The 12,022-nt window shown below is 32.7% G+C and overlaps 1 protein-coding gene across 2 annotated transcripts in view; it reads left to right on the top strand.

Moving 5' to 3' along the window:
• Positions 1-6,695, top strand: part of RBM46 (RNA binding motif protein 46) — a 31,735-nt gene extending 25,040 nt beyond the window's left edge. Inside the window, exon 4 of one of the 2 annotated variants that reach the window (XM_016197812.2) lies at positions 6,131-6,695. In XM_016197812.2, coding sequence (XP_016053298.1) covers positions 6,131-6,330 — 200 coding nt within the window. In that variant the 3' untranslated portion in view covers positions 6,331-6,695. Of the gene's footprint in view, positions 1-216; positions 273-6,130 lie in introns of those variants that run through there. The other variant, XM_016197813.2, reaches the window with a different exon arrangement.
• The last annotated feature ends 5,327 nt before the right edge of the window (positions 6,696-12,022 follow it).

Here is a 12,022-nt window from a genome sequence, read left to right on the forward strand (position 1 = left end):
TTTCACTCAAATAGCAAAATATTGTTGTCTTTGTTCATCTTCGCAGAACTTCAGAAATGATAACTATTTGTCACTTGTTCTCTTTTCTCTAAATTTGTTTTCCTATTTACTGATCAAAAGTTTTTTAACTAAAGTTATCAAGGATTCCATGCACTCCCAAGATAGGGATAAAATCAATCTAAAGACTCAATTCTCTTCTGTCTTCACTGCTTACAGACAGGGAACACAGTCTCTTCAGCCTGGACCTATGTAGAAGAATTTGGAGAAAATAAACAGGTAAGAGAAAGTCTCTTAGGAATATTAAGTGATATAGTTTTCAGAAAGCCAGTTATAAATTATTATTCTTATAGTCAGTTTTAAGGGGAAATAATTTAAAATTTCCCATAAAATCTGGTGAAGTATTTTGATTATTATAGTTTATTAATTATAGACTCATTAAGCAAAGTTTTAAAAAGTTAAACTGGTTTCTGTAGTTCAGGTCTTTTCAAAACTTTTAACTGCTAGTGTACATTGTAAACCACCAAGATGGTAAACTGTATTTTAAGGTCAGTGTAGTTGGAGTGGGTATTTATATGTATATGGACTATCTGGCATTTCTCAAATTTATCTGAAAATAGAACTTTAAATTTTTTCAAATTTATCAATCTAAAATTGTTGATAGAATTTGGAATAAAAGTTATGTTTATGAGATTTCACTGTATAGTTTTCAACATGGTACTGAGAAGGATAAGTTTTAATAGGAAATTGAAGGTAGTTTGTAGTTTTAGTAAAGATTATTACTATCTAAACTCCTTTTTACATGTAGAGGCAAAAAGGATGTTGTGGTCTTAAGGGGTAGCAAACCATATACTAGATCTGTGTTCTTAAGTAGGTTACTTTACCTTTCTGTGCCTCAGTTAACTTGCTGTTAAAGAGGAAAATAATAATACTTATCTCGTCAGGATTAAATAGTGCTGATTGTGTATAGTTATTTTTAGCACATAGTAAGTGTTCAATCAATATTAGCTTTTATTACTATAACTCATATTGCAGATACAAAGGCATATATTTGTTATTCTTGAGACATAACTATTTTTATAGATCTTACCATAAAAATTCAAATATGTGATATTAGAACTACCTTTCCTATAAATTTTTATATTTGAAATTTTGAATTATGAGGACTAATTTTACTGACAGAAATGAAACTTGAAAAGAATTAGAATTATCATTTTTAAAGCTTTTATGTTCTATTCACTTTTGCCCAGATAGTATTTCTAGTGAGCTACAATTTTTGAGCTGTACTGAAGCCTAGATTGTTGCAGTTCAGGTTATAATTTTTTCTCTTATAGCCTACTGTTCTGATACTCTTATTTCCAAGTGGTTTAGAAACTAGCATTAAAATAAATTTGACATAATTAATCTCTTAATACAGAGTAGCAAACTGGAAGTTCTAGATATGGTTTGTTTTGGTCTCTTCAGCATTTTGAAAGGAAAGCAACTGGGCTTAATTTCAGTACAAATAGCTAGACACCTATTGTTTTCCATTTGGTTCTTTTTGAGTTTTTTTGTTTATTTTTTTGTTACATCTTGGCCTCTGAAGGCATTTGAGTTTGTAATCGTTCTGTTTAACATATTTCAAGAACTTTTTCTGTTTTGATTTTAGAGTTTTCATATTACATATTATTCCTATTAAAAGTCCTTCCAACTTTATTTATAAAGTTCTTCAGTGAAATAACTGAAGGTCAGACAAGTTTAGGAAAAGCTGTATTGTATATTCCCTTTCGGAAATCATAACGCATATTAGCATACTGAATAATTGTAGTAGCAACTCTGTTTAACTGTTAAACTTATCGTTCCTAAATTTTTCCCAAGATTTATTTTTTTTGGCTAAGGGATTCTTGTTTTGAGGTACTTCAATTGTATGGGATATAGTTTGGGAATCACTGAAACTAACTCAGAGAAACACTTGGGTTTGTTTATAACTTTATTGAGGTATAATAAAATGCACCTATTTGAAGTCCACACTTGCCCTAGCCGGTGTGGCTCAGCTGTTTGGGCATTATCCTGTGCACTGAAAGGTGGCTGGTTCAATTCCCAGTCAGTGTGGATTCAGTTCCCAGTAGAGGGCATGCAGGAGGCAGCCAGTCACTGTTTTGCTCTCACATCGATATTTCTCTCTCTCTCTCCCTCTCTTCTTCTCTTTCTAAAAGTCAATAAAAAAAATCTTAAAAAAAGATAAAGTCTACACTTTGGTCAATTTTGATTTATATAGTCATCTGTTAAACGACACGACAATCAAGAAAAAAAATTTCCATCATCCCTAATGTAATGCATTCCTCCTACTCTCTTTCTCAGGCAACCACTGATCTGTTTGCTGTCACTATAGATTGGTTTGCATTTTCTAGAATTTCCAACCCTTGTTTTTGAAGATTTAAATTAGAATCTTCAGATAATTTAAAATGAAACAGTGTCTTAAAAATAAAACCAGATATCTCACAGATTTTATGTTTATGGTCATTGTTATACAATCAAAATTTCATAGTAAAAATTTAAAACCCAAATCACTCTTTCAAAATTATATGGGATGATATATTATTTAAAAAATCCATTTAGTTAAAATCAAAAGGAGATGACATTTTTCCTGAATTTGAATCTGAAAAATATCATTACTCTAGTAAAAATAGAGAATTAACCAGCTAGAACTTTATAAGGAAGCAGTTAGAGACAATAACTTTCTTATCCAGCCATCCATTACTAAGATTAACATACAGCCTCCTATAAATCATCTTAAAACAGACTGACCTAAGCTACTCTGTGGGCCTAGTCTTAGAAAAAAAACATTGGCCACTTTATATCTACTTCTTGCTCTTCGCTGTCAGTTGCCTAATGGGAAAAACTAAGTAGAGGATAAAAATATCTTTTAAAATTATGTCAAAGTACAATTGTAACAGGGAAAGTAAATTAGATAAAAACCAGTGAATGTGATAATGCTAATGTATTTCAGCCAAAAATATCACTTAAAATGGTTAGTTAATGATTTTTAAATATTTCATAGGCTTTAAGTTGCTTAATAACTAGCAATTCTGAAAAAATCTTCCTTCAACTTTATACTTAGTTTTTGGTTTTCTGTACTAGGATGGCAAGTACAAAGTAATAAATGATAAATGTTATTTATATTTTAATGTAGGTGAATTTTTTTAAACTCTATGCTTGAACCCAGCTGTATTTTATATTCTGGGTATGTACAGTGCTATTTAAAAAAAACTTTGTTTTGCAGATGAAATTCAGTGTCCCAGTGAAGGAAAGCTATTGAAGTATTTCAGTCATGGCTATTTGAATGTTAGCAATGGAAATAAAAAATGGTGAAATGACATTAAAAAAAAATTTAATATCCCATAAAAATATAAAATGCTTAAAATATGTATCAAAGGTATGGGAAATGTATTGCATAGAAGAAAATATCAGGTGCTTCACTCTCATAGATTGGTTTTGGGAGTGAAAAAATGGTATAAACTGCCTTGGGAAATAATTTGGGTAGTACCTTAAAAAAGCTAAATGTAGTGTTACTGTATGTATCAGCAATTCCATTCCTAAGTATTTACTCAAGAGAATTGAAAACATATGTCCATGCAAAATCTTGTACACATTATTTCTTAGCAGCGTTATTTATAATAGCCAAAAGGTAGAAACAACCTAAATGACCATCGACTGATTAATGGATAAATAAAATGTATCCTGCATGCAATGAATATAAAAAGGAATGGAGTTCTTGTACATACAACAACATGGGTGAACCTTGAAATCATTATGCTAAGAAGCCAGTTAAAAAACATGACATAGCCTGGCCAGGCATGGCTCAGTGGTTGAGCCTCGACCTAGGATGCAGGCGATCAGGGTTCAATTCCCGGTCAGGGCACATGCCCGGGTTGCGGGCTTGATCCCCAGTCGGGGCCATGCAGGAGGCAGCCTATCAATGACTCTCTCATCATTGATGTTTCTCTCTCTCCTTTTCCTCTCTCTAAAATCAATAAAGATACATTAAAAAAAAAAAGATGACAAATTGTATGATTCACTTTATATGGAAAATCTAGAGTAGGCAAATCTATAGAAACAGAAAAATTAGTGGTTGCTGGGGAATGGGGAGTGACTGCAAATAGGTACCAAGTTTTTGTTTAGAGTGATGAAAGTATTCTGGATAGTGGTGCTGGTTGCACAACTTTATGAAATACTTACAAATCTTATAAACATCTGAAGCTTTTTTTCTAATCTTCGTAGTATTTGGGGAAGATTTTCTTGATTTATCCTGTACGAATAAAGTCAGTTTCTAATTTTGTTTTGATTTAGTCTTTTTGAAAATGTGAGAATACAACAGTTGAGTAGTATATATTTTTGATTAAAGGCTTACTGTATGGTACTATCAGAAACTCACATTTTCAGACCTAAGTACTATACCATTAGCCAGTTTTCTGGCTATCTTTGTGAACTCTTCCCCTGAAGATAGCTCTTCTGTCCACATTTCATGAATAGGCTAGGCTGCATTAGCTCTTGAATGGATATAAACCCAAAGTGAAAGTGATTTCTCTGCAAAACATTTCCCCTCCTACAGAAGTGTAACTAAAGATCTGCTCTTCTAAGTCTTGTCTATTGAAATTTGAATGAGCTAGTTGTATCATAGATACATGGCTTAAAAGGAATTGGCTGTATTGGTCTAATCATCTTTAGGAGGAGAGAACCAGAACTTTTTCTAAAGCAATCACTTGAATTATAGGAGCACTAACTTTCTGTTTATACTTAATACCATGACCCTTCAGGCAGAGTGTATCCTTTAAGAGAAGAATTCTCTGATACCTGGAGTTATCCTACTTTGGTATCAAAGTAATTCCTTATCCAATTTTAAAATACTGAAAATATTTTGAACTGGATGCTTTTAATGTATTTATGTCTTCTTGGAACAAACTGCTTTTATTCTTGTGTTATCATTAAAATACAAAAGTTTAAAAATTATTCTAATTAGAGTTCTACAATGCTGGAAATTAAGCCTATGTTTAATTGATTTTTATGTTTTCCATTTTTTTTCTTAACTAGGTCCTTTCTGATGTTGCTTGAGCTTATTCTTCTGCAGTTGATCTCATTCCTGTTGGCTAAATATTAAGTCCCATGACAGCATTAAGTTAATGCTCATTTGTTTTAGGCCTCATTTATAGTTCCAGGAAAATAGAGATACAAGCCTTACCTGTACATTAGATGATCTAATTCCTTTTCGTTCATTCTTAAAAACACCTTAACTTCTATAAGTAATCATTTTATAGTTATTGTCAGACCTATGGCTTATTCTATACTAAAGAACATAGTTGAGTTTTTGGAAAGTATGGGATTTACAAATTTGGTCTAATATTCACACACATCTATAAACATTACAATTAATGAAGCAGGAAATTATTTCTCCGTAAGATGAATATTTATTGTGAAGTAGTAATACTTCAAATATAATTGTTGGGTTTTTTTTTTAATTTGGTTAAATTTTTGGATTTTTCTATACTGTAAGTTGATAATGGTTTTTTGAAGTTTATTTTATAAAGATGATTCATTTTACTGTTTTATGGTACTAGTAGGATGCTAATATTAAATTGATGTGTTGAGTTATATAAATGTTTACATTAGTATTTAAATAATGAAATATTGGACAGTTGGTTTTTGTAGTCCAGGGGTGAATGTTTCTGCTGGTTTGATACCTAATCCAGTTTCCAAAAAAGAAGCAAATATGAATTTGCTGTCTTTATTTTTTCTTCATGAACTACCCCTTAGCATCAGAACCAAATTTAAAAGCAGCTTCATTGTGGAGCAAGAGAAATCAGAGCATTTTTTGTGATAAAGACACAAAACAATAAATAGATATCCAAGAATGCGTTTTAGTTAAGATCTCTGAAGCCTTGTCAGTGAAAGAAACATAATACTGACTGATAAAACAGTCAGGATTTGCCATGCAGTGAATACTGACACAATCTTTACCAGCAGTATAGTATTACCAGGATTTTGAGTGTTAGAACATTATGTTAAATTGTGATTATAGTTTTAATGCTTTGTCTCTTTGAATTAAATTTGTATCCATAAAGATGTGCAGCATAATTGTTCATGTATTTATTTACAGACTACAATTTCCGTCGCAGCTCAATAAGTAGTCTTTCCCCTGTTAGTGCTACCCTCTCTTCTGGGACTCCCAGCGTGCTTCCTTATACTTCAAGGCCTTATTCTTATCCAAGCTATCCCTTGTCACCAACAATATCACTTGCTAATGGCAGCCATGTTGGACAGCGACTGTATATCTCCAATCAGGCCTCATTCTTCTGAAGAAAATACTGTAAACATGAGTATGAAAGTTTCTTTGTAAAGCATGCTAATTAAAATACTTTTATTTTAGAATTGGGTTTGCACATTTGGTTTTAAAATGATAAATATATTTATTTCAACAAACAGCCATAATTCAGAATAACCTATAGTTGTAGAACTTATAAAAATGATAAGTTTAAAAAGTTACTCAGTGGTTTTTCTTCATAAAGAACAAACTACTATTCTTTTTAAACTCTTGGACTTTACATCTAATTCCTGAGCGAGCAGTAGAACCCATTAGTTTGTTAAATTTTTGTATGATAACTTTGCTACATAGCATTTCACAATATGAAAGCACTTGCAGACAACGGTTACACTGGATATGATTACCAAGGATCACTATCTTAGAAATGAGAATAGTTGTATAACCAGAAGCATCTAACTATTATGTAGAAAGAAATGAAGGGCAAAAAGATTAAGATGCAAATTTTACTCGTTACTAAAGGAAAAAGCAGTCTACCATTGTGGTCCTTGAAAATAACTGTAAATATTTTAGTTAATAATTATCTGTTATAGAAATAAATTGTAATTTTGCTGTTAATGTATTTAAGGTTTTTATAGTTATGCTTCATTTGTGTTTTTGATATTCATTGTATAGTTAGAATAATAAGTGTTATGGTTTTTTAATGTTGAAATCATGTGTTGTTTAATTTTTGTACTTGAATTCAAATTCTTTGACATTAAATATGTGATGTTTAAATATGTATGTGTTTTATTTTTTTATTAGTATGCACACAAAAATTAGCTCTCACAATCAGCTTGACTTTTTCTCGAGAACAGTTTCCCTTCTTGAGTATACAGTCATAGGCTCCCTGCCTTTATGGGACCAAAGCATTAGATACTGTAAATATTAGTTTCATGAATCATAGTAATAAAAATCCTTTTCAAAAGCCATTATAAATATTTTGTTGATGAGCCCAGTGAAGTTTCCCCCTTTTACTTACGAGTAATTAACAAATTCAGGTCATTTCGATTGTTTAATATTTTAGTGTACATTTCTAATGAATTTCTAATGATGGTTTGCATAATCAATAGAGACAAAAATCCACTCTTTGATACTGATGTTAACTTTGTTGATCAACTCATTGTGTAGCTATGTGACATAGAATTTGCATACATAGAATATTAAATAGTTACAAATATTTCTCCTATTAAGTTTCTAGCAGAAATTACATGGAGAGTAAATTAGTCTCATTTTTTTCATCCTCTAAAGAAGGTCTATTTCATATAACCATATGCAGTACTTAACATAGATACTATACTTAATCAGCATTAATTTTTTTCCTGTGTGAATTGCATGAATTTTACAATTTATTACGATTCAGGTTCATATCACCCCTTTAGCAAACATACTATGACTGTCAGTTACTGTGGTAATACCCTTACGATACAGAGGTGACTGAGATTCCAGATTGAAAGAAAAAGACACATCAATTTAATTTTTTGTAGAAATGTTTGGAATGTCCCAAATCACAATGATTAAAACTTCCCACATTTTCATCTTGAAAAATAACACACAATTAAGAGAGCTTACCAGTCATACTATGTATTTGGAGATCCCTTATATTACTATAATGGATATCAGATTTGATTACCACTTCTGCCTAGTAACAGCTCTTTGAACTTGAACACAGTTTTTAATCTCTCTGAGCCATAATTTTACATCTGTAAAATGGTAATACACACTTTATAATGTTAAAGGTAAAACACCTGCCAGATAGAAGGTACTCAACTGGTACCTGGTACTGTTTTGGTACAGTTACACAGGGTGGGGCAAAGGTAGGTTTATAGTTGTGTGTATGGAAAGCAATACAGTAATTAAATAATACAAGAATAAACTATAGAGTACTCACAACTATAACCTACTTTTGCCTCCCCCCTGTATAAAGAATGTAGTAGTATTTTAATTATACTAGTTTTTTCATCTTTTCTGTTCCTTTCAACCAGAAATATAAGAAATACTATATTCATGTCAAAAACTGTCCCTTTCTATGATGTTATGGTTGAGCAATTTTTGTCATACTGCATTTGAAATTTCATTTGGCTTGTGAATATAACTACTACTTACTTGCTGCTCTAATTCTTATAGCCTAGGATGTATAAAAGGCCTTTGATTCAAATGAGGGCTTCCCTAGCCAGTTGATCATAAGCAATTACTGGTGTCTTTTCTGAAAACCCCTTTATCATAAAAATTCTTTGTGCAATTTTGTACAGAAAGCTTAATTTTATCTCTGTCCTGTTTTCTTTTACAATGTTAGAGTAGAAAAGATTTCTCTATGACGCAGATTTTAGAAGCCATAATAGAAAAGGTTGGTAGGTTCAATTAAAATAAAATAGCCTGAATGGCTAAAAAGTACCAAAGGTTATGTCAAAAGGCAAGTGATAAATGTGAAAAATAATTGGAAATCATATTACAAAGGGCTAATCTCTAATATTTCCAGATATCAATAAGAAAGGCCATTCACTCAAGAGGAAAATGGATAAAATGTATGAGTAGGAATATGACAGATGGCCCTTAAATATATAAAAATGATTTTAAAAGGGAGACATCTGTAATACTTTGAACAATAAAGATAAATACTAAATAAATTTATCTCAATGGAAATGCAAATTAAAAGTTTAGATATGCAGAAATTAAAAAGTTTGACAGGAAAAAAAAAAGCCTTTAAGGAAATACATTCTCATACATTGCCAGTGGGATTACAAGGTGGTATAATATAGAGAACAATTTGTCACCCCTCACCCAAAATTACAAATACTTAAATCTTTTGACCCAAAAATTCTACTGGGATATATTTGTATGTGTGTGTATGAAATGATACATGTAAAAGGCCATTCATTAAAACATGTTTGTAACTCTACCCATCATTTGGGGACTAATTAAATAAATACATTTATTGGTGCATACTATGAAGTTGTACAAAAGAGAATAAGAGCACCCTTTATTTCTAAAATAGAGCTAATGTTAAGTGAAAAAGAGCAAAGTTCAGAAATATGTGTGTAATATACTATGCTGTATTTTGGATGAAGAGGGAGAAAACATTTGTATGTTCTTTGCAAACAAAACTGGAAGGATATACAAAAAACTCAGTGATTATGAAGAAAGTGGCTGAAATCACACCTTATTTTTTAATTTTTAAATTTATTGTTGAAAGTATTATAGATATTCCCCCTTTTTTCCTCCATTGACCCCCTCCACCCAGCATCTGCCCCCGGCCAGGCCTTCACCACACTATTGTCTGTGTTCACTTATTTATGCATGTAAGTTCTTTGATTAATCTCTTCCCACCTTTTCCCCCAACCCCCGCCTTCCCATTGAGATTCATCAGTCTGTTCCATGCATCTATGTCTCTGGATCTATTTTGTTTCTCAGTCTATTTTGTTTATTAGATTCCACCTGTGAATGAGATCATGTAAAACTGAATCAGGAAGAATCAGAAAACCCGAATAGGCTAATGACAACTGATGAAATCAAAGCAGTAATAACAAAAAAACCTCCCAGCACACACAAGCCCTGGTCGAGATGGCTTCACAGGGGAGCTTTCTAATTCTTTAAATTGTAAGGTTAGTTTACTAAAAATTTTTCTTGCTCTTTGAGGTAGGCCTGCAGTGCTATGAACTTCCCTCTTAGGATTGCTTTTACCGTGTCCCGTAGATTTGGGGTGGCTGTGTGTTCATTTTCATTTGTTTCCAGGAAGTTTTTGATTTCTTTCTTGATCTCATTGGTAACCCATTCATTTATTTAATAACATGTTACTTAGCCTCCATGTGTTTGAACATTTTTGAGTGTTTTTACTGTAGTTGATTTCTAATTTCATGCCCTTGTGATCTGAAATGCTTGATATGATTTCAATCTTCTTGAACTTGTAGAGACTTGTTTTGTGTTCTAACATGTGGTCTATCTTTGAGAATGACCCATGTGCACTTGAGAGGAATGTATATTCTTCAGCTTTGGGGTGAAATGTTCTGTAAATATCAAATCCACCTGATTTAGTGTGCCATTTAGTCACTGTTTCTGTGTTGAATTTTTGTCTGGAAGATCTATCCAGTGAAGTCAGTGGGGTGTTAAAGTCCACAACTATGACTGTATTGCTGTTGATCTCACCCTTAAAGTCCTTAAAGTTAAGGTTATTACTGATAGGCCCTTATTTATTGCCATTTTAATTCTTTATGCCTGTTTCTCTCTCTATCCTTACTTATTACAGCAGTCCCTTTAAGATTTTTTGCAATGCTTCTATTTCTGCTTCTAATTACAGCAGTCCCTTTAAAATTTCCTGCAATGCTGGTTTGGTGGTGATAAACTCCTTTAGCTTTTTTTTGGTCTTTTTTTGCTCTTTATTTCATCATCTATTTTGAATGACAGCCTTGCTGGATAGAGTATTCTTGGTTTCAGATCCTTGTTTTGCATTACCTTGAATACTTCATGCTTTTCCCCTCTGGCCTGTAGAGTTTCTGTTGAGAAGTCAGCTGACAGCTTAATGGGGACTCCTTTGTAGGTAACAGGTTGCTTTTCTCTTGCTGCCTTTAAGATTCTCTCTTTGTCTTGAATTTTTAGCATTTTAATTATGATGTTTGTGGGTATGGGCCTCTTTGGGTTCTTCTTGATTGGGACTCTGTGCCTCCTGAACTTGTGTGACCTTTTCCTTGACCAGGCTAGGGAGGTTTTCTGCCATTATTTCTTCGAACAGATCAGACCAGGAGAAAATTTTATGCTTTGTGCTTCTTTTTGTTTGAGGCATTTGGGAAGGAGAAAACAATGAGCATGTCCTCTTTACCTAGATTTGTCAAAATTTGTGTAGGGGTATGTATGCAGTGGCCACTTCTTTCAGAATCCCCTTTCAGGTGGGGTCAGTGTTCTCTCTCCAACAAAAATAATGACTGTTCCAGTTGTATCTTTCTATAATAGTTTCTGGATTTACCTGAGTTTTTCTTCAGGGGAAATGTCTTCTAGTTTATGAAGAAAAAAATTAAAACCTGCAATAATTAGCAATTTGGCTTAGGAAAGATTCAGTGTTATTTTTAAAAATAAAAGTTGCAAATGTGTCTGCTTGATTCCTTTTTTTTTTTGAGACATAAAAGATAATTCTATCCTCAATTTTTATTTTTTTTTAAATAAAAAGGACTTTGCCCAGCCAGTGTGTCTGAATGGTTGAGCATCGACCTAGGATCCAGGAGATCACGGTTTGATTCCCAGTCAGGGCACATGCCCGGGTTGCAGGCTCAATCCCTGGTGGGGGATGTGCAGGAGGCAGCCAGTCAATGACTTTCTCTCATCATTGATGTTTCTATCTCCCTCTCTCTCCCTCTAAAATCAGTAAAAGCATATTTAAATAAATAAATAAAAATAAAGAGGACTTTAAATGATTATGTATTATCTAAAGTGAAAGGGATAAGGGAAAGCTACTGAAAGGTCACTTTATATAGGGGGGAGGACATTTGAGAAGATAATTGAATTAGGTAGTACTGAGATCCAGTGTCTGATCAAGCAGGAATATAAAGGCACAGCCATTTCAACCCAATGAAGGATAATACTGAGGGGCCATTTTAGCATCAGAACTTGCTATGGGGTTGGCTGAGGATAGCAGGCCTGCATCACAGATCAACTTCTCTCTGCTCCCCTTTCCTCCCTTTCATAGGTATCCATCCCAAGGGC

The sequence above is a fragment of the Miniopterus natalensis genome, chromosome 4 (genome assembly GCF_054644295.1).
Source record: "Miniopterus natalensis isolate mMinNat1 chromosome 4, mMinNat1.hap1, whole genome shotgun sequence".
NCBI lineage: Eukaryota > Metazoa > Chordata > Mammalia > Chiroptera > Miniopteridae > Miniopterus > Miniopterus natalensis.